The sequence below is a fragment of the Microcebus murinus genome, chromosome 7 (assembly GCF_040939455.1).
Source record: "Microcebus murinus isolate Inina chromosome 7, M.murinus_Inina_mat1.0, whole genome shotgun sequence".
NCBI lineage: Eukaryota > Metazoa > Chordata > Mammalia > Primates > Cheirogaleidae > Microcebus > Microcebus murinus.
Genome location: NC_134110.1, coordinates 32686480 through 32713428, shown reverse-complemented (window position 1 = coordinate 32713428; position 26949 = coordinate 32686480). Strand labels below are relative to the sequence as shown.

The window sequence follows — 26949 nt, the reverse complement described above, 5'->3', positions numbered from 1 at the left end:
ACTCTGTGATGTTTGTACAACAAGGAATTGCCTAATGATACATTTCTCAGAACATATCCATATCATTATTGGCGCGTGACTGTATTTGAATAAAGTGTATTAAATAAAATCTCAAATATTTTTTTCATTGTCAGCTTCGATGAGGTCGGGGACAGCAAATGATAACTTCTGTGTCTAACAGAGAATAGAGTCCATTTCAAATACTTATAACTTCTAAAGTAGGCAGCTTAGAAATCTACTGTTTTCAGAATACTGAAAGAGAATATTTCTGCTTAGCATAATGGAGCATGCAAGTTTTAAGCCAGCCTTGTACAGAAGCTAATATAGCATTGCCAACATCAGTTCTAAAAAGAAGCTTTCATGCTCATGTCAGTTAATAGACTGAGCTGGAGGAAGCTGGCAGAACTTACCCCTCTGGAATAGCTGTGCATGGAGAACAGCGTGCTGAGGAATTGATGCTGACGGTACACTTGCAGCTTCTGGGGCATGAGAACTGCAGTTTGTGAAACTCCATCTAATAAAGTGACTTCATTAATTGAATAATTTTTCTTCTCTTAATGAATCATTTTCAACACTCTTTAAATGCACAGCACTGAACATGAGTCGTTTAGTATTCAAACTTTAGTGTGTATTTACTCTCTGTAGTTACATTATATGAGTTTCTAAAGTGTGAAAAACTCTAAACACTGTTTTATGATTTTTCCCATGTTTTTAAGAAGCTATGGAAATTGTTCTCCATGATTTATTTTTGCAAAAAGCCCTAACCTCCAGTGCTGAGCTGTGCCTAGGTGGAACAGAGTTAATGCAAATGTCACATCAACATTGGAATGAGGTATCCTATATGTGAGGACCTATAGGTGCATGGTAGGTTAGAATTTACATTCATTTTTTTATTCACTCTTCTGTTTGTCAGTGCATTCATTTGTCCATGCATATACCTAACATTTATTGAGGGTCTTCTTAGAGGCAGGCATTATGCTGAGAAAAGCAAAGTGATTAAGACACAGTCTTTGGTCTCAAGAAACTCTCAGTTATATGATGATGCAATGTATTATTTAAATGTATAATACAGGGTTCTCTGGAAATAGAGAAAAGGATCATTTGGACACACTTAGAGAAGGCTACTCTAAGGAGGCTGTCTCTGAAGAGGATAGCTGAGTAAGGGTTTGGAAATAAGATAGTGAGTTGAGGGGTGGCCATGGCAGAGGCCCTGCATTGTAGTGCAGAAGGCATTTGAGAAATTATAAGCCATTTTATTTGGATAAAGTAATTTCAGTATAATGTATAGATTTTTACAGAAGACATAAATGAAGTGGTAAGGGAGCAGAGTGTGGGGTGGTGTTGGCCAAAGGGGCTGCAAAGTTAAAATAGAAAATGACATTTGAGCTGTTTTAGAGGATGAGGCTTCTCCGGATATTTAATGATGAGAAACTATTTCAAGAAGAGAATGCCATATGCATTGTCATGCTGGGGTGAAAGAATGCATATACACCATTTTTAAAAGTTAGTTGTAATATAAAATTAAATAAATTATATCTATGTATAATGATCTATTGTAAGATTTCTATATTATTAAATGAAAGAAGAAAAAGCATGGTATAGAAAATACAGAATTTGAGTTGGGGAATTATAATAGCAGTTATTTTTTGAAAGATAGGTTTTGTGCTGTTTTCTATTTTATGTGTTTTTTGTACACAAATGTTTTAATGATAATTGAGCATGACTTCTATAACTAGTATAAAAAAAGGTTTCCATTTTAGAGGAAAAATATGTCTAAGGCTGTTAATTTAGGAAGTACCTTTGTACTGTGGTTGTGTTTTTCAAGATTTAGTATACTGTGTTAAATCTATAGGTTTAAATTAGGCTTATTAAGTTTCTTAATTTGATAATTACCTTAATCGCTAAGCATTCTAATGTGTGCACATACTATATGCAGTAACTTTATCTTAGCATAGTTTCTTATATTAAAAATGTTCTGTTACATGAATATTGAAAATGTGATATATTTCTTTTCAGAAACTCTTAGGTTAAGGATCTTTGAGGGAGAAGTATTAATGAAACATATTTGTTCCTAGAGTTTCAGGGAAATTTTCTTTTTTGAATTTGGCTTGCATTTTTCCCTTGTAGTGTGTTAGAGACAATTTAAACCCTCTGAATTTACTACTTGCTGGAAGCCTATTCCATGGAAATGATCATGGGTTTTTAAATTTCCTGGGCTAGTAAATATTTTGCAGTCATAGAGGTGTATTAAATGTTGCCTTTTTTGTAGCTCCTAATGGATTTTCAGGGATATATAGTATTTTTTCCAGAGAATTTATATGAAAATGGTATTTTTGGTGTTCAATTGATAGTTTACCTATAGAAATAAAGTAATAATGTACGTGTACATTCTTTATATTTAAAGTGCCATCACCAAAACTAATGTGGCTGGTGTCTTAGTCTTTTTGTGCTGCTATAGCAATATATTAAAACTGGATAATAATAAAGAATAGAAATGTATTACTTACAGCTCTGGAGGCTAGGAAGTCTAAGGTCAAGGCTCTGGCATTTGGTGTCTGGTGAGGGCCCTATTGCTGCATCCTCACATGATGGGAGCCAGAAGAGCAAAAAAGGCCTTAGCTATTAATAGTTCCCTCCAGTCCTTTTAAAAGGCACTAGTTTATCCCTGGGGGCAGAGACCTCATGACTTCATCACTTCCCCAAAGGCCCTACCTCTTAATACCAGGACACTGGGGATTAAGTTCCAACATGAATTTGGATGAGATATTTCTAGAGAAAGAATTATGGGTGAAATTAAATTTAGTTCTTAAAAATAAATTCAGGCTATTAAGCAGAGAGCAAGAAGAGGAGAATATCTGCACAACCAAGGAAACTATCACATGAGCAAACAGACAACCTACAGAATGGGAGAAAATATTTGCATGTTACACGTCCGATAAAGAGCTGATAACTAGAATTTATATAGAACTCAGGAAAATCAGCCAGAAAGAATCAAACAACAAGTGGGCAAAGGACATGAACAGAAACTTTTCATAAGAAGATAGACTAATGGCCAACAAACATATGAAAAAATGCTCAACATTTCTGATCATCAGGGAAAATGCAAATCAAAGCCACAATGAGATATCACTTATCTCCAGTGAGAATGGCCTTTATCAAAAAGTCCCAAAACAATAAATGGTGGCATGGATACGGAGAGATAGGAACACTCATACACTGCTGGTGGGACTGTAAACTAGTACAACCTCTATGGAAAGTAATACGGAGATACTTCAAAGAAATACAAGTAGAACTGCCATTTGATCCAGCAATCCCATTACTGGACATGTACCCAAAAGAACAAAAGACATTCTATAAAAAAGACACCTGCACTGGAATGTTTATAGCAGCACAATTCACTGTTACAAAGATGAGGAAACAACCCAAGTGCCCATCAATACATGAGTGGATTAGTAAAATGTGATACATGTATACCATGAAGTTCTACTCAGCCACAAAGAAAAATGGTGATCTAGCACCTCTTGTATTGTCCTGGATAGAGCTAGAACCCATTCTACTAAGTGAAGTATACCAAAATGGAAAAACAAGCACCACATGTACTCAACATCAAATTGATATTAACTGATCAACACTTAAAGTACACATATAGTAACAACATTCATTAGGTGTTGGGCAGATAGGTAGGCGGAGGAGGGGTTGGGTATATACACACATAATGGGCATGGTGCGTACCGTCTGGGGGATGGGCTCGCTTGAAGCTCTGACTCCGGTTGGGCAAGGGCAATATATGTAACCTAAATGCTTGTATCCCTGTAATATGCTGAAATTAAAAAATAAATAAAAATGAAGTGGAAGAGCAGAATAACTATTGGGCTAGAATGACTTACTTATGAGGAATGGCAGATTATAACATTCATTGAAATGCTAAGGAACATATTCTGGAATATCTTCTGTTCTTTTTTTGGGCATGGGGTTTTATATAACTAGTAGAGAGCCCTAAAATATGTGATATTGAGGTAAATAAGCAACTAGAATATATGAGAGAAGGTATTTTGTATTAAAAATGATGTTAGTTTTTATTTAAAAATCCTTCTAAAATTGAGTAACGATTGATTTAAACACAAGTTTGTAATGACTTATTAATAGGAAATTCTAATGCCCATGTAAAAAGTTGCTGTTATTTTTAGAGGTGATTATTAGAATCCTGAAAATTATAGTCAGTAATCCAAAATTTGACTCAGTAACTATGCTAGGAAACACGTTTTGTTTATGAAGAGGCTGCACCATTTCATGTGAATGCCACAGTCCCAAGTCTATTATTAGGTTTACTATTGTTTGGAGTTTGGCATTTAGGAGACATTCCTATAATTCAGGTAAGATAAGATAAGATTGGAATTCTGAATAACAACTAAAATGTGGATTTATTTAAGTAATGATTATGTTAGTGGTTAAGTTATTGAATCTAAAATGTCCTATTGAGCTAATAAAATTATTGATCTGTTCTTTAATTTGAAGGGAATATAGGGAAAATAAATCTAGTTTATTCTCCCTTTGTATTCTTGCCCTTGGGCAGGAAATAGGTGAGTGTAGATTATGAACTAAAAATGTTCTTTGACAGTTTCTTTCTCCCCAGTAAGGTATAGGAAGCAAATATTTGGGTGATGTTCTCCAAAGAGAGGTGCATGCATTCTACATCATTTTTGTGTTAGAAAAATATGTTAGCGCTTCTGTTTATATGTAGACTTGTTTATGTGTGTGTACAAACACTTCATATCATTTTCTATATGCTAGGCTGTTCTAGGCACTTTACATGTAGTAACAACTCATTTAATCTTTACAAGTTTATGAAGTGTGTATTATTATCTCCTGTTCATTTATGAAAAAATTGAGCAGCAGAGAAGCAACTTGCTAAAAGTTATGGTTACTAAGAAGCAGGCATTGGAACCCCAGAAGTCTGTGACTCCAAAGCCCATGCTCTTAGTTAAGAAAATAAACTTTGTTAATATTTTGTACATGGTTCATGTAGGTCCATACCATTATGTTCGCTTTGAGACAGTATCCTGAAGTAAAAGGAGGAATTCCATAATGCTGAGTTTTTTTTATTTGCTTTCATTTTGGGGGGCATATAGCTGTTTGTATGCATGGTTACAGATGTATGGATTATATTAAATGGGCAAAGATTATTGTAAAAAACAATGTGAACTAAGGGTCTACTACAAATGTAATCTAAATGAGTGAGAAACTTGCAGAGCTGATCTTTCCCCTGTGCCTAGTACAAGGTCAGCCCTGTAATAAGGTTAAAAACAGCTGCGATCCAAGTGAATGTGACAGGAAAAGCAGACTTCTCAATTGGAACTATTTGTCTACATCCAGAATGTACAATGTTAATGATGCATTTCTTGCCCTATGCAAGTAGTGCAGTATTAACCAGTGATACAAGTATAGAAATTTTAGCCAGATAAATGTGTGTGTGTATGGACACACATTGAAGGTGCAAAGGTGTGAATATGGATGGGGATAATTCTTACAATACATAACTTAAGGCTTTGAAACATTTGAGGTGGTGATCAATAGAGAACATTTACGTTTGCCGTCACCGTGGCATGTACTAATAGACCTGCTTCTCATTGGCCTTCTTCCTGTCTCATAATTTCTTAGCTGTTAAATTAATTTGAGTGATATACAGATGTTCCTTCACTTATGATGGGGCTATGTTCCAATAAACCCATTGTAAGCTGAAAATTTTATAAGTCAAAATTGCATTTAATATACATCACTTATCAAACATCATAGCCTAGTGTGATCTACTTAAACATGCTCAGAATGCTTACGTTAGCCTACAGTTGGACAAAATCACCTACAACAAAGCCTATTTAATAATAAGTGTTGACTATCTTACGTAATTTATCGAATACTGTACGGAGAGTGGAAAATGGAATGGTTGTATAGGTACTAGATATACAGTTTCTGGTGAATATATGTTGCTTTTGCACTACCATAAATTCAAAAAAGTCAGGAGAACTCTTCTGTCCCTGATTTTCTCATTGCCAAGTCAATTAAGGCTGTGTGAAAATTATGTGGTTTCTACCTGTTGCTCACAAATAGAGACTCATAATTTCTCTAGAATATAATTTGTTTAATTTCCTGCGAAAAGTTTGTGTCTTTAATTGAATAAAATATTAAAATATTATCCATGGGGTAGAATAGTTATTATATATTTATGTGTGTGTTGGATCAAGAAGTTTAACTCCATTGCAAAATGCTGTGTTAGAAATTATCTTTTGTTGTCCTATGGATCACTTAACTACACAGAATGTGACCTTTTTTTTTAAATAGCAGAAGGTGTCTTAGTCCCTTTGTGCTACTATAACAAAATACTTGAGACTGGGTAATTTATAAAGAACAGAAATTTGTTTTCTCACAATTCTGTAGGCTGGGAAGCCCAAGATCAAGGCCCTCAGCAGGTTCACTGTCCGGTGAGGGCTCGGGTCTCTGCCTATAAGATGGTGCCTTGAATACTGCTTCTCCTGCAGTAAACAAAAGTAAGGCTTTTATTTAAGAGGGAGACATAGGGTAAGTGGGTCTGGTCAGATTTCAGTAGTGGCTGCTTTCCTCTCCCCTGCCAGCTCCCCAGGGGAAGTGGTTTCAGTATTCTTCCTGATTTTCCCTGTGAATACCTGAGAGTTAGGGGGATTTTTGCAGAAAAAGCCTTTAAGAAGCTGTCAGTGCTCCTAATTTGGGGGGTTTGTGTGGGGGGCTTCCAGAGCTTCATATTCTCATGCTAGTTTACCCTTGGTGATCAAATGCTTGAGTTTTCTTTCTCCCTTCAGGTGCCTCTCTCTAGATGTTGGGTTAGTTTTTGTCCTGGGACTTCAGTATTAATTTGCATTCTGTCTTTTAGCTCTCTACATCTGAACTGAATAGGCATTTCTTGGAGTAAGATAGTTTTGACAAATGGAAAGAAATCCATAGTGGCTAACATTAAAAGCAGGAATGTGATGAGGCTAGAGAGGTGAGCAAGAGTATTCTCAGGGAGGACCATTCATGGTAGTAGTAGGACATTTGTACTCAGATTCTAAGGATAGTTGAGCTGGGTGCATTTTAAGCAGAATTGTAATAAAGTCCTCTTGTGTTTTAAAAGACTTTCTGTGTTGATTGAAGGAGGTAGAAGTGAATGCAGAGAAAGGGCTCTGGTGGTCCGGTGAGAGGAGATGAGGGCCTAGACTAGGGTGATTGTGGTAGGCTGAAGAAAATGGACAGATAAGAGATGTTTAGAAAATAATACTGTTAAGATATAACGCATTAATTCATTGAACATTTATTTAATGCCTTCCCTGCACACCTTTTGGAGATAAAGCAGTGAATACAAAAGGCCTCCATGAAGTAAGTGTCAAGCTTCAGGCTTGAGTCACTGCGTGGATGGTGGTGCCATTTGCTGGCTAAGGGACTCCGTAAGAAGAATACGTTTGAAGCTCTGGTGGCAGAGGTTACAAATTCCGTGTGGAGTGTTGAATTAGAAGTCAAGAAACATCCCTTTGTTAGACTAATCAACTTTTTGGTGAGCACCCAATTAAGGGAAACCCTTTAATGGCAACTGTGACATGTTCTTGAGGTTTAGTTGTTTATGAAATGACAGCTTAACTATAATTGTTCCCCAAGGAACAGTGTCATGTCACAAATATAGTTTAGATCAATTAAAGCTAGTTCAGAAAGGCATTTGGTCATTACCAATGAAGAATATAATTATTGTAGCTTGTACATTTTTTAGTGAAACTCAGATATACTTACTGTATGTTGTTCTGCCATCTTCATAATCACTTATTTCTTGTTTAAAATTGTAACATTTGTTGTTTGTGTATGTGTGAGAGAGGTACAATAATTGGCATCTGGAGAAATATCATTGGTCTTAGAAATGATAGTAATTTTATTTTCTGTGTAAATGAACAAATGAAATTATTGATAAGTGAATATTAATGGACAAATGAGTTTATTTGGATAAATGGAATTATTTATAAAAGTGAATGTTAAAATGTCTTAAATTCTTTCTATGTTGGAGATATAGTTGTCAAATAGACTTAAATAAGAGGGGCTTTATTTGAGAAGATTATTGCAAGAACACAGAAAGGGATATGGCAACAGGGAGAGTGGGATTTTTTGCAGTAGGGAGGATGCACTGACCTGTAAGTTATATCTCAGAGGTCAGACAGAAAAGGGCTTTTGTCTTATGGGGAGAAGTGAAGGAGGCCAGAGATGTATGGGGAGGTGGGATGAATGGGTTGCAGTGGCAGAAAAGGACAGTGATCGAAGGACATTCTACCCTAACTTTGGCCCATTTTCCAAAGGGGCCTTTGGAGAGGGCTTGTCTGCTGGCTCAGATTGAAGGTGGGTCAAATTTCAGGGGCCTGGAGAAAGGAGAGAAGCTGAAGTGAAGTTTAATCAAGTCAAGATATGTGGCTTTTTCTGACTGATCAGTGCAGACAAACAGTTCAGCTAATCTTTAATGGGGAAAAGAAGGGGAATTTGGAGGGTTTGTGAAGGGTAAATAAGGGGTCATCTGTGAGTCTTCGCTAAGTCATAATGAGGAAGAGCAGTCCTTTGTAGTAAGCTATTTCTGGGAACACAGACGGATTGGGGGTATTTCTTAATCATCACTGTTTGTCAGGAGCACAGGCCTCAGGTAAAATTCAACATTGTCACAGCACATTATCTGAGATTTTAATCTTGTTAAGTGAAGAAATGACAAGGTTCATAATTTGAAAAGGAGAACTTTATTTTTCATAAAAGTGTTGCATGGTGGCCATTCTAGGAAGCTGGAAAGCAGGCCCCCAGCCACAAGCCAGGAACATGTTCTTCAGGGCAGGTACAATGGGAACAGGAATTTATAGTGAGTGGGATGGCCAAATATACATATTTAACAAGCTATGGAAGGAGTCATGAATATTTATGAAAAGAGAAACAAGTGCCTGTGCAATGGAGCTTTCTGCCCTTTTATAGGGTCCATGTTCAGAAATGGCTGTCCTCTATATCAAAAAGGTGAAACAGGGACACAGAAACCCTCTGGGTGCATGCTCTGCTAAAACTATTTCATGATTGGTGGTCTTATCAGGAAAGAATGCTAGTCTGGCCCTTAAGGAAAAAAAAGCCTGATTACCATCATCAAGGGAAGGGGTAAAGTGATACATGTCCAACCTCCCACTCCATCAAGGCTGGGAACTCAGTTTTAGGGTTTCTCTGCATTCTCCTTAGCTGAGAGGGGTATGTTCCATGAGAAGGGAGCTTAGAATTTTCAGTTTACAATGTTCATAATGACCCTGAAACATAATGACGTTTATAAGCCACACAATGGTGAATATGGTGAGGGCTGGAGAATCTAAGAAACCTGCTGTGTTCATGGTGCTGGTAAGAGGGAGCCTCCAATAATGGCACTCACTCAGAGGTCCATAGCAAGTGGAAATTGAGGTGTTGTAGGACTAATGGCAAATAAGAGAACTGTGCTGCTTTGGTTGTTTATTCTTCACATCATCTAGAGAGTCCGGAAAATACTCAGTCCATCTATTATTTAGGTCTTTTCTTGTTGAGAGTGCCAACTGTGGCTAGCTTAAGGGATTTTTTTGGTCTTGTTTTTTAACTACGTTAGGATATCCTATAGAATCCATGGAGCAATTGAACTTGCAAACTGAGAGGACACTAAAAGGGCTTTAAGCCTAAGAAATAGAAAATCTGTAGCTTTTCTCTCTAGTAGTATTTCTTAACAGAGGCATAATTGACATTTTACACAGGATACTTTACTGTGAACGGCAGTACTATCTTTTTGTGATGTGTGACATTATAGACCTTTGCCTGCTAAATCCCAGTAGTGACCCCAGTCATTGTGACAACCAAACAAACATGCTAAATGTTTCCAAATGCCCCATAGGGAGGTGATGCAAACTGTAGTATGAGAACCTGACCAAGCAACCAAGCATTTTACCATTATTGTGACTCAGCTCTAAGGATATTCAGTATCCACACAATCAGTTCTAAACCTCAGCCTCCCTTGACTTCCATTCAGAGGCCAGCTCCTTGACCAACTGGGGAGGCTGGGCCTGGTCATGTCATCTTCAATGTGGTGGCTCCCCTGATAACCTTGTGGATAAAGGGGAATCAGTTGCAGGAGAAGGTGGGTGTTTTTCAGATAAAGTTACATATGTCCACAGGAGTTAAATTTCTCAATTTATTACTTACTAATTTGGCATCAAGTATAACAATTTACTGGCTGCTGTGGTAGGTGATTTTTATACATTTTCTTATTTAATTCATATAGCAGGCACCCACAGTAGGTAGTATGGTCCCTGTATTATAGATGAAGAGTTAGAGAGTCATAAGGACTGATTTGACTAGGGAGATGTAACTAATACACCATATCTGGTTGAACAGAGTTAAGAAGAACAAAGAAGGGGATAAAAGTGTTTCTGGTTGTCAAAGTATTCATTTATATACTCTTTGTGAACAAAAGACTAATGGTAGTTAAATAGAAAAAGAAACCCCTAAAGACATATAAAATTATTTAAAATGCTTTTCTTTTTAACAGAGAATTTTATATTTTTATGTTTTATCAAGTAACCTTGAATAAATCACATCACACTGAATTTCAGTTCTTCAGTGTAAAATTAGATGTTTGGATCAGATGATTTTTAAAGCCACTTAATTTTTTTATCAATTGGAAAATATTTGACCATTTCAAATGTAATGTAAATATGGTAGTTTTACCTCAAATTTATTTTTACTCTATCCTTGAAGCCTACTAAAATGAACATAAGCAAATAAAAAAGGCACAATTCCATGAAAACAAAAAGACTGGGAGAGTGAGCCAATAGCAAAATGATGTCAGTAAAAATTTGGTAGCTGCAAAATAGATGGATAAATGGTAATGGAGACCAGAGAAAGTGGAACCCTGAGCTGAAAGGGTGAGAGGAATTCAGCCAGAAACATGCTCATTACCATGGAGAGACTTTAGAACACACAGGTATTGTAGATGTTGGTTACTGTAAAGGTGGACTTACGGGATAGAACTAAAAAGAGATTTGGTTGGAAGTTTGCATAAGAAATAGACCACCAGATGTTCTTCCCAACCAGGCATCTGCCACTCCACACCCTAGCAGAAGACCAGAGAGTTCCTGAAGAGGTTGAAGTATTAGGCTCTGTGATAGAGATAGATACAACTGAGGACAAGTATGAGATGTCACCCTGAAAATGAGGGAATTATTTCCTTTAAATGAAAGTGTACATGCTTAAAAATGGGATTCCCAGTATTCTGGCAACCAGGCTTATACTCCTCTTAGGAGATTGGGGAATTCCCTCCCCATCTGGGAAATGCCTAACCCAAGAGAAAAGAAATGTAGATACTGATATTTGAGTAGCTCCTGATGAGAACACTGGGCTGCCATATTTACCATAAAACCTACCAGTTGTCAAGTCCCGTGTGTGAAAGCAGAACTTCCCAGTCAGCATTGTAGAGCTTCAGTCTTAAATCTTTAAAAACAGATAGCAGAGGATTACTTGACATCTGAGGAAAGCACATAATATAGAAAGATTAGACCAGCTCTCAAAACAGGGAAGGGAAAACTGTTGGAAGAAGCAGATACTATAAACTCCAAGGCAGGAAGGGGCCACGGTTATCAATCTCTTCCACAAAATGTAGACAAAATACTATTTAAAAGGAACAAATATAAGAAAGTCCTGTTAGTGGTTAAACATTTGATAGCAGAAATGGATCGATAGATATATAGGAAATGTAGTTAAATATTCCAGAAGTAAAACAAACAGGAAAAATAAGAGAAAAATGTAGTGATCCAACATAGGATATCCAATTTCCAGATACTAGAAAAATAGAATTTACAGGAAAACAAAAGCAGAGAAAATGGGGGACACGAGTAGTGTAGGGTTAAGGGTTCAGGACACTGATTCTTTTTGTTGCCTTGTAGTAGCAGTTGACTTTGTTAATTCTGTAAGAATGACTTTTTATATTTTTAAAAAGTACTTAAAATTTAAAAAGCAAAAAATAATTACATGCAAAGATTAAAAATATTTATTTGAGTTTTGGTTGAAGACCAGTAAAATTAAAAGTGGGAATGAAAAAATACCATTTTGATTTTTTAAAGTGCTAACTATGTATTCTAGAAAAATTATTTCAATTGCTACGGTTAGATAAATTGAGGAACAATTTTCTCTTAGAAACAGCAACAGCACAGCAGTGACATAGATCATGGGGGAAGTGGCAACTGTATGAGTTTGTAATCAATCTCACCAAAGGGAACAGTTTCCTCCCTGCTGTTTTTCTGTTTGGGAGCAAGAAGTAGTCATGGCTTACCTTAATTACATAGTAAGGCTTTTAAAAGTTGTGAGAAATTCCTAATAATAATTTTTTTTTCATTCAGGATACATTTATTGGGTGTCTATTATGTGCCAAGCATTGTTCTAAATGACTTATTTATATTGACCCATTTAATCTTCAGAACAGCCCTATGAGGATAGGTCCTATGTCCATTCCTATTTTACAGATGAGGAAACTAAGGTACAGAGAGGTTACTTCCTAGGATTACTCAGCTGGTAACAGAAAAAAACAGGTTGTAAACCATGGTATTCTAAATACAGAGGACATGCGCTTAATTAATTCCCTTCCAGTCTGTGTGTTAAATAAAAAACCCTAGGCATCTAGGTTAAATAAATTGTCCACATTCCTATAGCTAGTTATTTTGGAAGATGTAAATGATTTTGTTGTAAAGCTTCTGTCAGCCACTGAATGCTTGACTCATCTAGGCCAGTCCACTCACTAGTTGAATAACCAATTCTATGTGCTGACCAGGTGGAGGAACCCACTTATTCTGTTATGACCAGTCTAGTACATATTATAATAACGTGGTGTCATTTTTCCTCAGCTACATTTTAATACCAGAAGTATTCATGGTTGGTATTTAATGTGTGTTGAAATTGTCAGCATAGCAACTTAGGAATTCTGGGACATTAACTTTGTCCACAATTTGTGAATTATAGCCAGTGCTGAATTGGTATAAAGAAATATATCATTTTTATAAATTTACAGTTTTTAGCAGCATCTTATGTGGTTTGTGGGAAACATCACAGTGTGATGCGTTTAGTAGCAACCTAAATATTTGTCATTAATTAATGATGTGTAGCATACTACAATGTCTCCTGATGTTCAGGATTAATAAATTACTTTCAGATATGAATGTTACAAATTTGGTTGGTCTGTTTATTTTTCCTAGTTCAACTTTGTGGGGAAACTTTTGGGTCCACGTGGCAATTCTCTGAAGCGTTTACAAGAAGAAACTTTGACAAAAATGTCCATCCTTGGAAAAGGTTCCATGAGAGACAAAGCAAAGGTAATATTCATTGTAGACAATGGCTATTTTTGTAGTCAAGTTATGTTTTGTACTTTAATATTAGCCATTGTATTTATACATACATATATATCTATAAGCTAACTAGGATCTCAAATGGAATTATATGAAAATGTTATATAAGGTTATATATAAGTGATATGTTTTGAAAATTGAGTCATTCTGGCCAGTTTTGGAATATGTAGTATCTTAATCCTGTATCTGTAACCTTTATGTTCATATGTAATATAAAAGCCTAATACTTATATTTTTTATTCTAGTAGTAATATGTTACCTTGTAGGAAGTATGGTAATATTAAAGTTATAAAGAGAAGTAAAATCCATCCACAGACATGCTATCGCTGTTTGCATTTTAATTTGTTCTTTTGCTGCTTTTTTCCCTGTGCATATCTTTCATATAGTTGGGTTTATAATGTATACACTCTTATTTCATCTTTTTGTCCTTTATTTGATATTAAATACATTTTATTGGGTTACTAAAATTGATTTTAAGTGTTTTAGTAATTGCTTACTATTCTAACACAAGCATAATATGTGTCACTTACGTTGTTCTCTAATGTCAGTCTTTGTTCTCTCATTGTTGAAAGACTTTTATTACTGAGAACCAAATCCATATTCAGTGATCACATAGCATGAAATGTTGAACAGTGATCATTTTAGACATGAAAGTTATTTAGACAAAATCCAGCCTTCTCACAAAAAATCTATCTAAATAATAGCTTTTATAATAAAAATAGCCACTATTTTGTTTATTGAACCACCACTGTGAGACAGGCATTGTGTGAAACATTTTATATGCAGTCTTTCATGTTATCTTTGGAAAAATGATGGAAGATAATATTTTCCTTATTTTACATGTGATAAAACTGACATTCAGAGAATTTGGGTATATTATTTGGGTTAATTTGAGAAATTAATTATATTGGGTTAACACAATTAATAAGACCATGGTTTTTTGACACCAACACCCATATATTTTCTACTACAGCAGTGGAAAACATGGCATGTTTCAGACTCATATGGGATACAGTTTAAAAATACAGATTCTCATACTCCAACTTGTTTAGGGTAGAACCACAAAATCAATTTTCATTAGGTGCTTGAAATGATTCTAATGCATGGGCTGGGTGTTATTAATTACTCAGTAAGCATCACGGTCTTAAATTATGTTACTTTAAATCCCTGACTCATCTAGTCTGGCAGTAGGAGAAAGTGAAACCATATATTGGTCAGTTGGTATAAAATTATGTATACTTTGTAGAATATTCCACCCTTGCTGATATCTTAATTAATTCTCTAATAAGGCGGTCTGATAATGGACTAACATGATAGGAGCAATGAAACCCATGGGCAGTTATCCATTGTCCTACTTACTTTGTCATTAAGGGAGTTCTTGGCCAGAAGCAGTGTTTTATAGCATACGGTGGTAGTGATCAGGGCATCCATCAATAGTTTTACAGATGAAAAGGAAGTGAGGAAGACAAATCTTTTATCTAGATCAGGCATCCTCAAACTATGGCCCACGGGCCACATGCGGGTGTTTTTGGCCGTTTGTTTTTTTACTTCAAAATAAGGTATGTGCAGTGTGCATAGGAATTTGTTCATAGTTTTTTTTTTAAACTATAGTCCAGGGCTCCAATGGTCTGAGGGACAGTGAACTAGCCCTCTGTTTAAAAAGTTTGAGGACCCCTAATCTAGATAATGTGCCCAAGTTTAACAGCAAGTGCCTGGCTATCTGTATAATGAAACTGATCTTCAATTTTATCAGCTTGCTGTCAGGGTTTGGTGGTCCTTTCACATCACATTGTCATATTCAATGGCTTGTGGTTGCTCTCTGCTGTTGCATATTGGACACTTGCAGTAGTAGGCAGTCATCCTTTTTGAGGGCAGTCAGTGTTATGAAGTAAGGCATGACTTCTCTCCCTGTTACTATGAACACCTTAATTTATGAACACCTTGAGTAGCACTGAGGTGGGTGGTGAATGAGGCATTGTAACATGTCCTACAGTGGGTCCTCCTGATTACCTGACTAAATGCCTTCTCTGCATTTGCATAGGACACCCTATTTTTATATACTTAGGCCTCTTTTCCAGACCACTTATCACCCATTCACTAATCCTCTCATTTCTATGTCTTTAACCACAAGGATCAATGAATGAATTAATCTGCAAGTGGCTGATTATTTATATTCCATCAGGGATAGCACACACTGTGGATTTACAATCCACTGAACTCATTGTCAATGGACTAGGACCAGAAATCTATTTATTTCCTGATTCCATAAGCTCTACTGTGAGCTGAGGCCCTCAGTGAAGTGGCATTAGGTCAGAGTCAGTTCTTAAACCGGCTGTGTTATTTCTTTTCCTTAGTGTACAGTCACTCTAGAAAAAGGTCCTAGATCCTTGCTAGGAAGACTTGGAGGAAGTGTCACACACTAGAAGATATTATAATAACTATATGCAAGTAGCCTTTACCACTGGATTTAATTTAGCTCTCTCATTCTCTGCATCTCTGAGAAAACAGAGATCTAATCATAGGCGGGGGTGTAATAAGGGGGAGGGGGTAGTGAAGCATAAGAATTGTCATCTCCTTTTAAGGAACTACCTCAGCTGCTCAGTGTAGGAAAGGCCTCCTCAGACAGGCTTCTGCTGGTACAGAAGGCTGAGTGGGGTTTTAGTATGTGGGTACTCAGAGTTATTTGGATCCTTCTAAATGTCACAGTTTAGTTCTCAGGTTTTCACCATTATCCAGACACGGTCCCAAATCTCACATAAGAGATGGCTGGGTATCTGCGTTGTCATTCAGCAGCACATAGACTTGTACTTGCACCTGTCTGTTGGGTCCATCAGCCAGTGGCAACAAGCAGTAAAACCTTCTAGGTAGGATACATCTGGCTCTTTGAGCTTGAACTCATAACATAAAACCCTGAGTCTGCCATTTCCTTCTTTAAACTCTTGAATACAGTAAGAAGGAGCCCATTTCACTCCATTTCTCTTGCCCATGCCTCATACTGTGCTGTAAGCCTCTCTCATGGTCCATTAGTTATTCCTTCAAAAGCATTTTACTGTAGGTGACCATAGATGATCATTTAAGAAGTTTGCTACCTAAATGGATACTACCAGTATCCCATCTGCTCTATTATAATCAGATCCTCACTGCTTGAACCTATGAATATTGATTTCAGTTGGTCCTTTCCACTAGTTTTTTTTTCATTTGTAGAAATTATTAATTAATAATATATTTATTTCTAAAGAGATTCCCATTACTTAGTATTAAGATCTTATCCTTTTAGAGTCTCCGAGTTTTCACTATTTAAAGTCTAATGAGAATTTAACTCATTTTCTTCATTTATATGCTATATTGATGAAATTATGGGAGTCATTACTGATATGTATCAGCTGGTTATAGAAATAATAGTCATGATAGTGCTATGATCTGTTGAGCCTTTAGTTTGTGCCAAACGTCATGCTAGATGTTTTGCCCACACTTTCTTTACTATAGAATAATTAACGCTATAGTTATATAATAATAATCATTACTATATTCATCATTTATTGAGTGTTCATTATGTGTGAGGCATAATTCTAAAGACTTTTTGTGTATTAATTCCTTTGTTAATATAACAACCTTATGAGATAAGTACTATACTATTTTTATTCCCGCTGAAAATCACCCCTTTAAAATGAGGATAATGTAACCTGCCCAGGGTCATACAGTAAATGTTGGATTGGGGATTTGAATGTAGAACTTCAAAGTCTGTGTTTTTCCCTAAACACTATTCTGCCTCTCATCATAAAACTATGATATAGTCTGGTAATAGTTCCTCACTCTATGGAATTATATAATGATACAAAATCCTTCCAGTGTGTATGTCTGTAGCATTAGCATTATTGGCCTCTTGGATAATAATGGCATTAAAAGACGATGTTGCCAGGAATTCCTGGGGTTATGTCTCTTATGGGATGGGTTTTTTGAAGAGGCTAGGAAGATTTTCTACCTTTTAGAAATGACTCTAGTTTCAGGTTCCTACTAATCTTAATCTGTCTTGATTTTAATATTGGAAACAAAGATTAATAGATGACCCAGATTCTCTAAATCTGGACCTATAATTGAATGTTAGTTAGGAAAAGGCAGGAGAGAAAAATCAGTAGTCCCTTAAAAATCTTTTTCCCCCTCCTCAATTCCGCCTGAATTTCTTTATGTAAACCAAAATATAAAAGTTTAAAAACCTTTATCATAATTATGTAAAATCATGTAATGATTTTAAAGTTTAAAAAACGTTATCATAATTGTGTAAAATCGTATAGTGTCTGACATGTAGAAATGTTTTTGAATGAATATGTGAATGAGCAAATAATTCATTCATAGAAGTAATATTTAATCATTCATTCAACAAATATTTGTTGAGAATCTCCTATATACCAAGCACTTCCCTAGACATGAAGAATATATCACCAAACAAAACACTTTCTGCTCTGATCACCTTCCAGTGAGGGAAAATCAAAAATAGATAAGTAAAAAAATAAGGTATTTTGGTATTTTGATAGTGATAAATGCTTTGTAATAGCATCAAAGGCATGTAGCATAGTCAGTGCATAAGTGAGCTTGGGAGCTTTGCCAGGTTGAGAAACACAACAGAGGCCTGTGCAGCAGCTAAACAGATAGTCAAACTCAGGAGACAGGAAGGCAAAGGCACCACAGCAGGCAGCAGTGGACAGACCATGGGGCTCCTCGTAGACCAGCGTCAGGAAAGGAGACTTTATTCCAGCACAGTAGGAAGCCTTTGGCATGTTTATAAATGCCTGGGAATATCCAGCATCAGATGTATAGTTTACACCTTTTTCCTTTTTACTTTCTTTTTCTTTTCTTATAATGATGCATTTTTAAATGCAATTTTTCTGTTTTTTTCAGGAAGAAGAGTTGAGGAAAAGTGGAGAAGCAAAGTACTTCCACCTTAATGACGATCTCCACGTTCTCATTGAAGTGTTTGCTCCACCTGCAGAAGCTTATGCTCGGATGGGACATGCTTTGGAAGAAATCAAAAAGTTCCTCATCCCTGTTAGTACAGTTTTTCTTGATAGTTAACTTGTACTTTAAAGTCCTTTCTTTACTTTAATCCTTGACAATTCTTGTCAGTAATTGTTATTTGCATAGCTCCTTATCTGTTAAAAAGCTCCATGTACATCACTTTGAGTAAACCTCATAAGTGTCCCTGTGAATTACTTGGCACTATTCCTTCTTTATGAGGCGTTGGACTTTTAGAGAAATTAAATAGTACAGCTGAGGTTTCATGGCTAAAAATCTTGCAGATTAGAATCACTAATTCAGGTTTGGGACTTCAAGTCCTATATTTTATGTGACACTGAAAACGCTTCACAAACCGTTTGTTTGTTCTCCAACACAGACTTATTAGTGCCTTCCATGTGCTGAACATTGTGCGTTGTGTTGGGCATGCAGACATGAATAAAAGTTGTCCCTGCCCTCAAACAATATGTAATTTAGGGGAAAAGAGCAACATCAACAGGTGATTTCAGTACAATGTGATAAATATAATAACAGACTTAACCATAATGAGCACAGAGGAGAAGGGCTATTGCTAGCTAATATGTAACTAGCATCTGACAGACAACTGATAGTCTGTTTTAACCCTTTCAGACACCTTGACATTGCTAAGAATGTGATAATATAAAGGGACTACTACTCTACTTCTGTTATAAAAGTTATTGTAATTTTTTGATTTACACACTCTTTTATGTGATTTGTATGCTCTTGATAAAAATGAAAGCACTCAGCACTTGGGTTCTGTAGACAATTTATTTTAGAGAAGCTGACACATCTGCCAAACTCTGAGATAAAACTATCTTCATTGATCTTAGGTTGTTCTGATAGATTGATGTATGTATTGTAGCACATGTATTGTGTTGATATCATCTTTGAGGAAAATAATTATATTTATAGGGAAAGGATATTTTAACTCAGGGTTGCCTTCAGAAAGCTGGGACATGGAATTACAACTAAGTATTTAATAACCTGAGAGCTGAAAATGGCTACTGTTTTCCTGAATTCTCACAAACAAATGGGACAGTCCATTTAATATGACATTTAGTTTAAAAATAAAATTTATGAGAACTTACTATGTGATAGGCATACGTGAATTAATAAAAGACAAGATCTCTGCCCTCATGGAGTTTATAGTTTAATGGGAGAGTCATATAATAACCACATATTCATATAAATGACTACAAAATTTTAACTATGAAATACCACAACTAAGCAGAGGTTTATGTTCTAGTGGGCATGCAGTGTGGACCAGCAATGCTGGTCTAGCCAGGTAGGACAGGTTCTATTTTCCAAAGATGGCTGCAGTGGTACCTTCTACCCCAGGACCTTTACAGTCCTCCACCCAGAGGTAGAATCTAATTTCCCTCACCCTGAATCTGGGCTACCAAAAGAATCTTTGTCTAACCAAGGTCACAGAGATTTTCTGCTGTTTCCTTTTCAATGCTTTTTAGTATTCTTTCATTTAAGTTCCTAATTCATTTTGAGTTAATTTTTATGTAAGGTGTGAGGTTAGGATCTAAATTTGTCTTTTTCTATATAGATATCCAGTTGTGTTAGCGCCATATGTTGAAATAAGACAAGCATTTCCTCATTGAATTGCCTTAGAACCAATGTCAAAAATTAACTGAACATAAATGTAAGGGTTTATTTCTGGCTTCTCACTTCTGTTGATTTATATGCCTGTCCTTAATGTCAGTAGTATAGTCTTTATTACTTTAGCCTTTAAGTAAATTTGGAAATCCAGGTTGTATAATTGCTCCAATTTTGTTCTTTTTTTAGAATTGTGTTGGCTATTCTGACTTTTTTACATTTCCATATATATTTTAGGATCAGCTTGTTAATGTCTACCAAAAAAGCCTGCTAGGATTTTGATAAATATTATATTGAATCTGTAGATCAATTTGCGTATAATTTTCATCTGAACAGTTTTTAGTCTTCTAATCCATGAAGGTAAAATGTTTCTCCACTTTTTAAAAAAGATATTCTTTTATTTCTCTAAAAAGGGTATCAGCCTTGCATTTCTTTTATAAAATTTATTACTAAATATTCTATGCTTTTGATGCTATTGTGAATGGAATTATTTTTAAATTTCATTTTCAGATGGTTACTAGTGTATAGAAATGCAAATGATTTTTATATATTGATCTTTTGCTTAAACTTGTGACCTTGCTAAGCATGTTTGTTAGTTCTAGTGTGCTGTTTTTTAATAGACTCATTAGGATTATTTAATGGAATCCTAATTAGTGAATTATTAGGATTTGATGGCATTCAGGACCATGTCATCTGTGAATAAAAACTGTTTTACTTCTTCCTTTCCAATCTAGATGACTTTAATCTTTTTATGTTACTATGCTATTTTATTCTATTCCATTTTATTCCTTTCTATTCCATTCCTTATTACACTGACTGGAACCTCTAATGCTAAAGGTAGTATTTTGCTAAAATTAGGAGAAAAGCATTCAGTCTTTCACCATTAGCTGCAGATTTTTTATTGCTGCCATGTTGAAGTTCTCTTCCATTCATAGTTGGTGAGAGTGTGTATTATGAATAAATGGTGTATGCATGGGTGCTGGATTTTGCCAAATACTTTTTCTGCCTATTTAGATAATCAAGTGATTTTTTTCTCTTTTATTCTGTTAATAATAACATATTACGTTAGTTGATATTCAGATATGAAACCAAATTTGCATTCTGAGGATAAATCTCAGTTATGGTATATAATCTTGTTTATATGTTGCTGGATATAGTTTACTAATAGTTTGTTAAGAGTTTTTGCATCTATAATTCTGGGAATATTGGTTTACAGTATAATATTTTTCTAAAATCTTTTATGTTAACCCACACATTTACTATTTCTGGTGCTCTTCATTTCCTGTGGCTAGAGTTGCCATACATTATTATTTCTTTTTAGCCTGAAAGACTTCCTTTAGACTTTCTTGTAACCAAAGTCTACTAGAAAAAAATGTTTTATTTTTCTGGCAGGGTCTTTATTTTACCTACATTTTAAAGGATAGATTACATAATTCTTAGTTGACAGTTTTTTTGTGTTTTGTTAATTGGTTTGTTTCCAGTACTTTGAATATGCCGCTGTCCCTTCTGGCCTCCATTATTTTTGATGACAAGAGAATAATTAATCATTTTGTTGTTCTCCTGTACGTGATCTGTTGTTTTTCTCTTGTTGCTGTCAAGACTTTCTCTGCCTTTGGTTTTCATCAATTTAGCTGTGATGTGGTTTTCTATTTTTATAGATTTATGGGGTACATGTGCAGATTTGTTATGTGGCTATATTGTGTAGTGGTGAAGTTGGGGCTTCTTATGCAACCGTCACCCAGTTAGCGTACATAGTACCAAATAGGTAATTTCACATCCCGCACTTCCCTCCAACGCTCCCACCCTCTTGCCCTTCTGGGTCTCCAGTGTCTATTTATTCCACTTTCCTATTTCCATGTGTACTCATTATTTAGCTCCCACTTATAAGTGAGAATATGCTGTGATGTGTACATTTATCTTGTTGGTTAAGCTCTGTGCATCTACAGGTTTATGTTTTTCTTTATATGTGGAAAGTTTTCGGTGATTATTTCTTTACATTTCTCTACCTTCCCTCCCCACACTTCTGCTATGTGTGTTGGTATACATGCTGGCATCTCATAGATGAGTGAGTATCATTTTTTTTCATGCTTTTTTCCAAATGTGCCTCAAACTGAAAAATTTTAATTAAAATTATACCTCTCTCCAAGTTCACTAATTTTTCTACCTTACGTCTGCCATTGAGCTCCTCTAGTGAAAGAGAGGAACAGTTCATTATAGTTATCGTACTTTCTTTAATCTCTTTTTTGCAGGTCCAACCTCTGGGCCCTCTCCAAGATATTTTCTTTGTACTGCTTTTTTTTCCTGAGTGTGTGTCACATTTTCCTATTTCTTTACATCTCTTAGTTTTTTGTTGAAAACTCTGCATTTTAGATAACATCATAGCAAATCTAGATTCTGATATGTTTACTAAATATTGTTCCTTTTCTTTTTTTCTTCTGTTTCTTTAATAATTTAGTTAGACTGGATCTGTGTAGTCTATCTCCCTCATGGGTACAGCTAATAATATCTCTCTTTAATGTTATTTTTCTACTTTTATGTTTAAGCCTGGCCAGCTAGGAGTGTTCTCTGTGTCAGCATTGCTCACACACCTGTGTTAGTGAGGCTTTGTCCTCTGCCAATGGGGCTGTGTGTGCATTGGGGACTGTATCCAAAGGAGTCTGTTTTCATACCTGCCCTGGCTTTTACTTTCCTCCCAGATTCCCCTGGCTCCCCTGCATGTGCCCATACATACCATCAGGAAAGGGTGGATGGAGGGCCTTGGCACCTTCCATTCTTCGCTGTACTTACGCATAGGCTTCCATTTGGCCAGAGGCATGTGGAGAGCTTACGGAGGTCCTCCATGGCCGTCTCATTTCCTGAAGCCCTCTGTTAAATGTCTGGTTGGTCTGCTGACCTCTTACTTGCCCTCACCAGAATGCAATCTTAGGCTTGCTGATTCACAGGTCATCCCTATGCCTTTTCTACCAGAAATGCTCTGTTTTACAGCTGGGTGTGGAGTGTTTCACATTTTATTCCAAATTAAGCCAATCCTTTTGTACAACAAAGCTTTGGGTTTTCATGGCTTTCCCTGCCCTAGTGAGAGTAGTGTACCAGCTAGGCTGGGGAGGAGGACTGGCAACATCCCCAGGCAGGAAGGTCATTGACTCTCACTTTTCTTACCTGAAATTTAGTAATTTTTCATGAATATATTTCTTGTACTTTCATTTTGTTTTATATCTTTAGTTAGTTTCCAGACTCCTAAAACGGTTGAGCCATTTTGTCATTTTTATCATTGCTTTTTGTGGGGAGGCTTTGCCGAGTTCCCCACTTAGCTATACCAAAGTCCCATGTCCTCGCATTACCTTTTTTTTTTTTTTTTTTTTTTTTTTTGAGACAGAGTCTCGCTTTGTTGTCCAGGCTAGAGTGAGTGCCATGGCGTCAGCCTAGCTCACAGCAACCTCAAACTCCTGGGCTCAAGCGATCCTCCTGCCTCAGCCTCCCGAGTAGCTGGGACTACAGGCATGTGCCACCATGCCCGGCTAATTTTTTATATATATATCAGTTGGCCAATTAATTTCTTTCTATTTTTATAGTAGAGACGGGGTCTCGCTCTTGCTCAGGCTGGTTTTGAACTCCTGACCTTGAGCAATCCGCCCGCCTCGGCCTCCCAAGAGCTAGGGTTACAGGCGTGAGCCACAGCGCCCGGCCTACGTTTTTTTTTTAACTTAAATCATTTTGGACCTTTGTCTATATGAGCCTATGCAAAATTTCACTTCATTCTTTTCACTGCCTGTGTAATCTTTCATTACATGCATGATCTGGAATTTATTTAATTGGTCCTCAAATAATGAACATTGAGGTTATTTCTTATGGATTATAATGCAAACAGTGGTCTCAGTTTTAACTGTGGACATAAATATTGTTATATTTTAGCAAATATATCTGAAGAGTAAATTTCTGGCAGAGGACTCACTGAATTTTAATAGGTTACTTTTAATGATTTCATTTAACTTTTTTCCCATTCTCCAGGCTAGCATATATTTCTAAACTCACTAGATAGGAAAGTACTGCTTACACATAATTAATTAGCATTCTAATTGCCTTTCTACCCTTCACAATTAGTAATGGTGTTAATATTAATGTTGAAATAGTTTTACTTTCAGATGAGGAGTTAAAATGAAATTCAAAATGTAAAATTATAAAAATAAATCTGTAAGCTATCATCAATGATTGGTTTCTCTATTGATTTAAAAGCATTATTTCAATGACCAAGAAAATTGTAACTATAATGATTATATCAATATTGTCCATCTGATATTAGAAGAAATAGTCACCGAAAGTTTTTAAAAATTGTGTAAAATCACTTAGCTGCCAAGTTCAGTTGGTTAAATTCACGTTTATCCTCAGATGTGATTTACTCAAATTCTGCATTTTTCTACTACACTTTGTTTCTATAAGATACAGTTTTGTAAAAATGATATTTTAAATGGACTTTATAGTTTTTGTGATACGGTTATAATTCTCTAATCCTATTTAGAGCAATGCTTTAAAAAAAATTAATGGTGTTTCTGAATAGGGCTTCAGCCATGTTCTTTTTCCCTGAATCTATTTTTGACCACACACAATTAGTATCACAGCTCCTAGAACTTCCCAGCGGTGCAAATATTTAGCATTTATGTAACACATTTTATTTAGAGCTTTACAAATTATTCATTTAGAATGTGCTTTACATATCATTTATTAATCTTCACACATTTTTGGTAAAGTGATTTAGAACATTAATAAGATTGTTCTAGAAAGGTTGAAATAATGGAAAGATTCAAATGACTCCTCTGAGGTCACAGTACCCTGAATATGTCAGGGAAAGAACCTCTCCTGTTAATCACAGTGACTTGCACTGGTCATCATTTGTCTTCCTATCTACTTACTTTGCAAGTGTTAGCTAATTATGATTTCAGCTTCCTCTTTGATTGTTGTTAATATTATTTTTTAAAAATTCCACAATGCTTTCTACTACAAATTTCAAGTAATTTTTTTGTAGTCTGCTTTTGAAAAGAGACAGTATTTTTCAATAAAGTTTCTAAATTATTCTTTCATATCTTTAATTCTAAATTATGAATAATTCAGGCAACTATCTCCTCTGAATCTTCTATTCACACTCAAATATGCTCATGTTTCTTCTTTCTTAAAATCCTCCTTTCCTTCCTTCAAACTATGACACTTTTTCTCCCTCCTTTGTAGCCATACAACAGGAAGAAGCAGCCTGCCTTTACTGTGTCTATGACTTACAGCTATTTACTCTTCATCCCACTGAAATGGATTCCAGCTCCACCCTTCCTCAAAAATATGGTTCCTGAAGTCAGTAGTGGTTTTATTGTTAGTGAATCCCAGGGAATTAGGACTTGGCTATTTGACAGAATGTGAATACAACACTGACTTCTTGTGGCTTTCATAATACAATTTTCTTCTTACCTTTCTCAGTTTCTTGCCACACCTTTCAGTCTCCTTTGTGAAGATTTGCTCCTTATGTTTTTTCATCTAAGGGTTTTATAGTTTTAGCTATTGCATTTAGGTCTATGATCTATTTTATCTAATTTTTATATATGGAATGAAGAGGGGGTCCCACTCTATCTGTTCATTAGTTCATTCATTTATTAGTTTATTTACATTTATATGAATATCCAGTTGTTGTAGTACCAGTTGTAAAAGAAGCTACTTAAAAATCAGTTGACCATAACTCATGCCTGAGCTCTGACTTCCATTTCATTGATATTTATGTCTATCCCTTATGCCACACAGTGTTTATTATAGCTTCCTAGTAAGTTTTGAAATGGGAACATGCCATTCCTCCAGTTTTGTTTTTCTTAAAGAATGTTGTGGCTATTATGGGTCCATTGCGTTTCCATATGAATTTTAGAATCAGCTTGTCTATTTTCTGTAAAGAAGCAGACTGGGATCTTGGTTGAAATTTCCTTGACTCTGTAGATCAGTTTGGAGATTATTACCGTCTATTAAGTCCTCCTGTCTGTAAAAATTGGGTATCTTTCCATTTACTTAGATCTTTTAAAATTTCTTTCAACAATGTTTTGTAATTTTAAGTTTATAAATCTTGCTTTTATTTTGTTATTTTATTCCTAAGTATGCTATTCCTAATGCTGATGTAAATGAAACTGATTTTTAGTTTCATTTTTGGGTTATTCATTGCTGGTATAAAGAAATAAGAACTGAGTTTTGTGTATTGGTCTTGTATCCTGCAACCTTGCTAAACTAACTTACTAGCTCAATTTTTTTTGTATGTGTGTGGATTTCTTAGGATTTTGTGTATACTAGTTTATGCCACCTGTGAACAGAGATTGTTTTAGTTCTTTCCTTCCTGTCAGGATGCCACTTTTCCTTCTTGTTACATAATTGTCCTGGTTAGAACTTCAAGTGCATTGTTGAATAGAAGTGGTGAGAATAGACATCTTTGTCTTGTCTTAGGATGACATAGTGTTTTGCCATTAAATTTGATGTTAGCTGTGGGTTTTCCTAGATTGTTGAATGTTTTTATCATTGAACTATGTTGGATTCTTCTGTCAAATGTTTTCTTTCTGTCTATAGAAATGATCATGTGTTTTTTTGTCCTTCATCTTATTATTTTATTACATTAATGGATTTTCAGATTAAATCAAACTTGTAATTGTGTGGTAAATTCACCTTGGTTCTTTTGTGTAAATTATGCTGCTGCATTTGGTTTCTTAATTTTTTCTTATTTGACAGCTTTAACATTTGTACTGATAAGGATATTTGTGTGTAGTTTTCTTGTGTGTGATGTCTTTGGTTTTTGGGTCAGGGCAATACTGGTCTCATTGAATGAGCTAGGAAGTGTTCCTGTCTGTTAAATATTTGAAGAATATGTAAAAGATTAGCATTACTACTT

The 26949-nt window shown here is 35.6% G+C and overlaps 1 protein-coding gene across 3 annotated transcripts in view; it reads left to right on the top strand.

Annotated features, from left to right (window-relative positions):
* The window catches only part of KHDRBS3 (KH RNA binding domain containing, signal transduction associated 3), a 192238-nt gene that overhangs the window by 68668 nt on the left and 96621 nt on the right, over positions 1 to 26949 (top strand). For all 3 annotated transcript variants that reach the window (XR_012920138.1, XM_020289028.2, XM_076005000.1), the window contains exons 3-4: positions 13266 to 13382; positions 18312 to 18458. Coding sequence is in view for 2 of the 3 variants with exons in the window: in XM_020289028.2 (XP_020144617.1) it covers positions 13266 to 13382; positions 18312 to 18458 (264 nt within the window). In the remaining variant the exon portion in view is untranslated. The remainder of the gene's footprint in view (positions 1 to 13265; positions 13383 to 18311; positions 18459 to 26949) is intronic.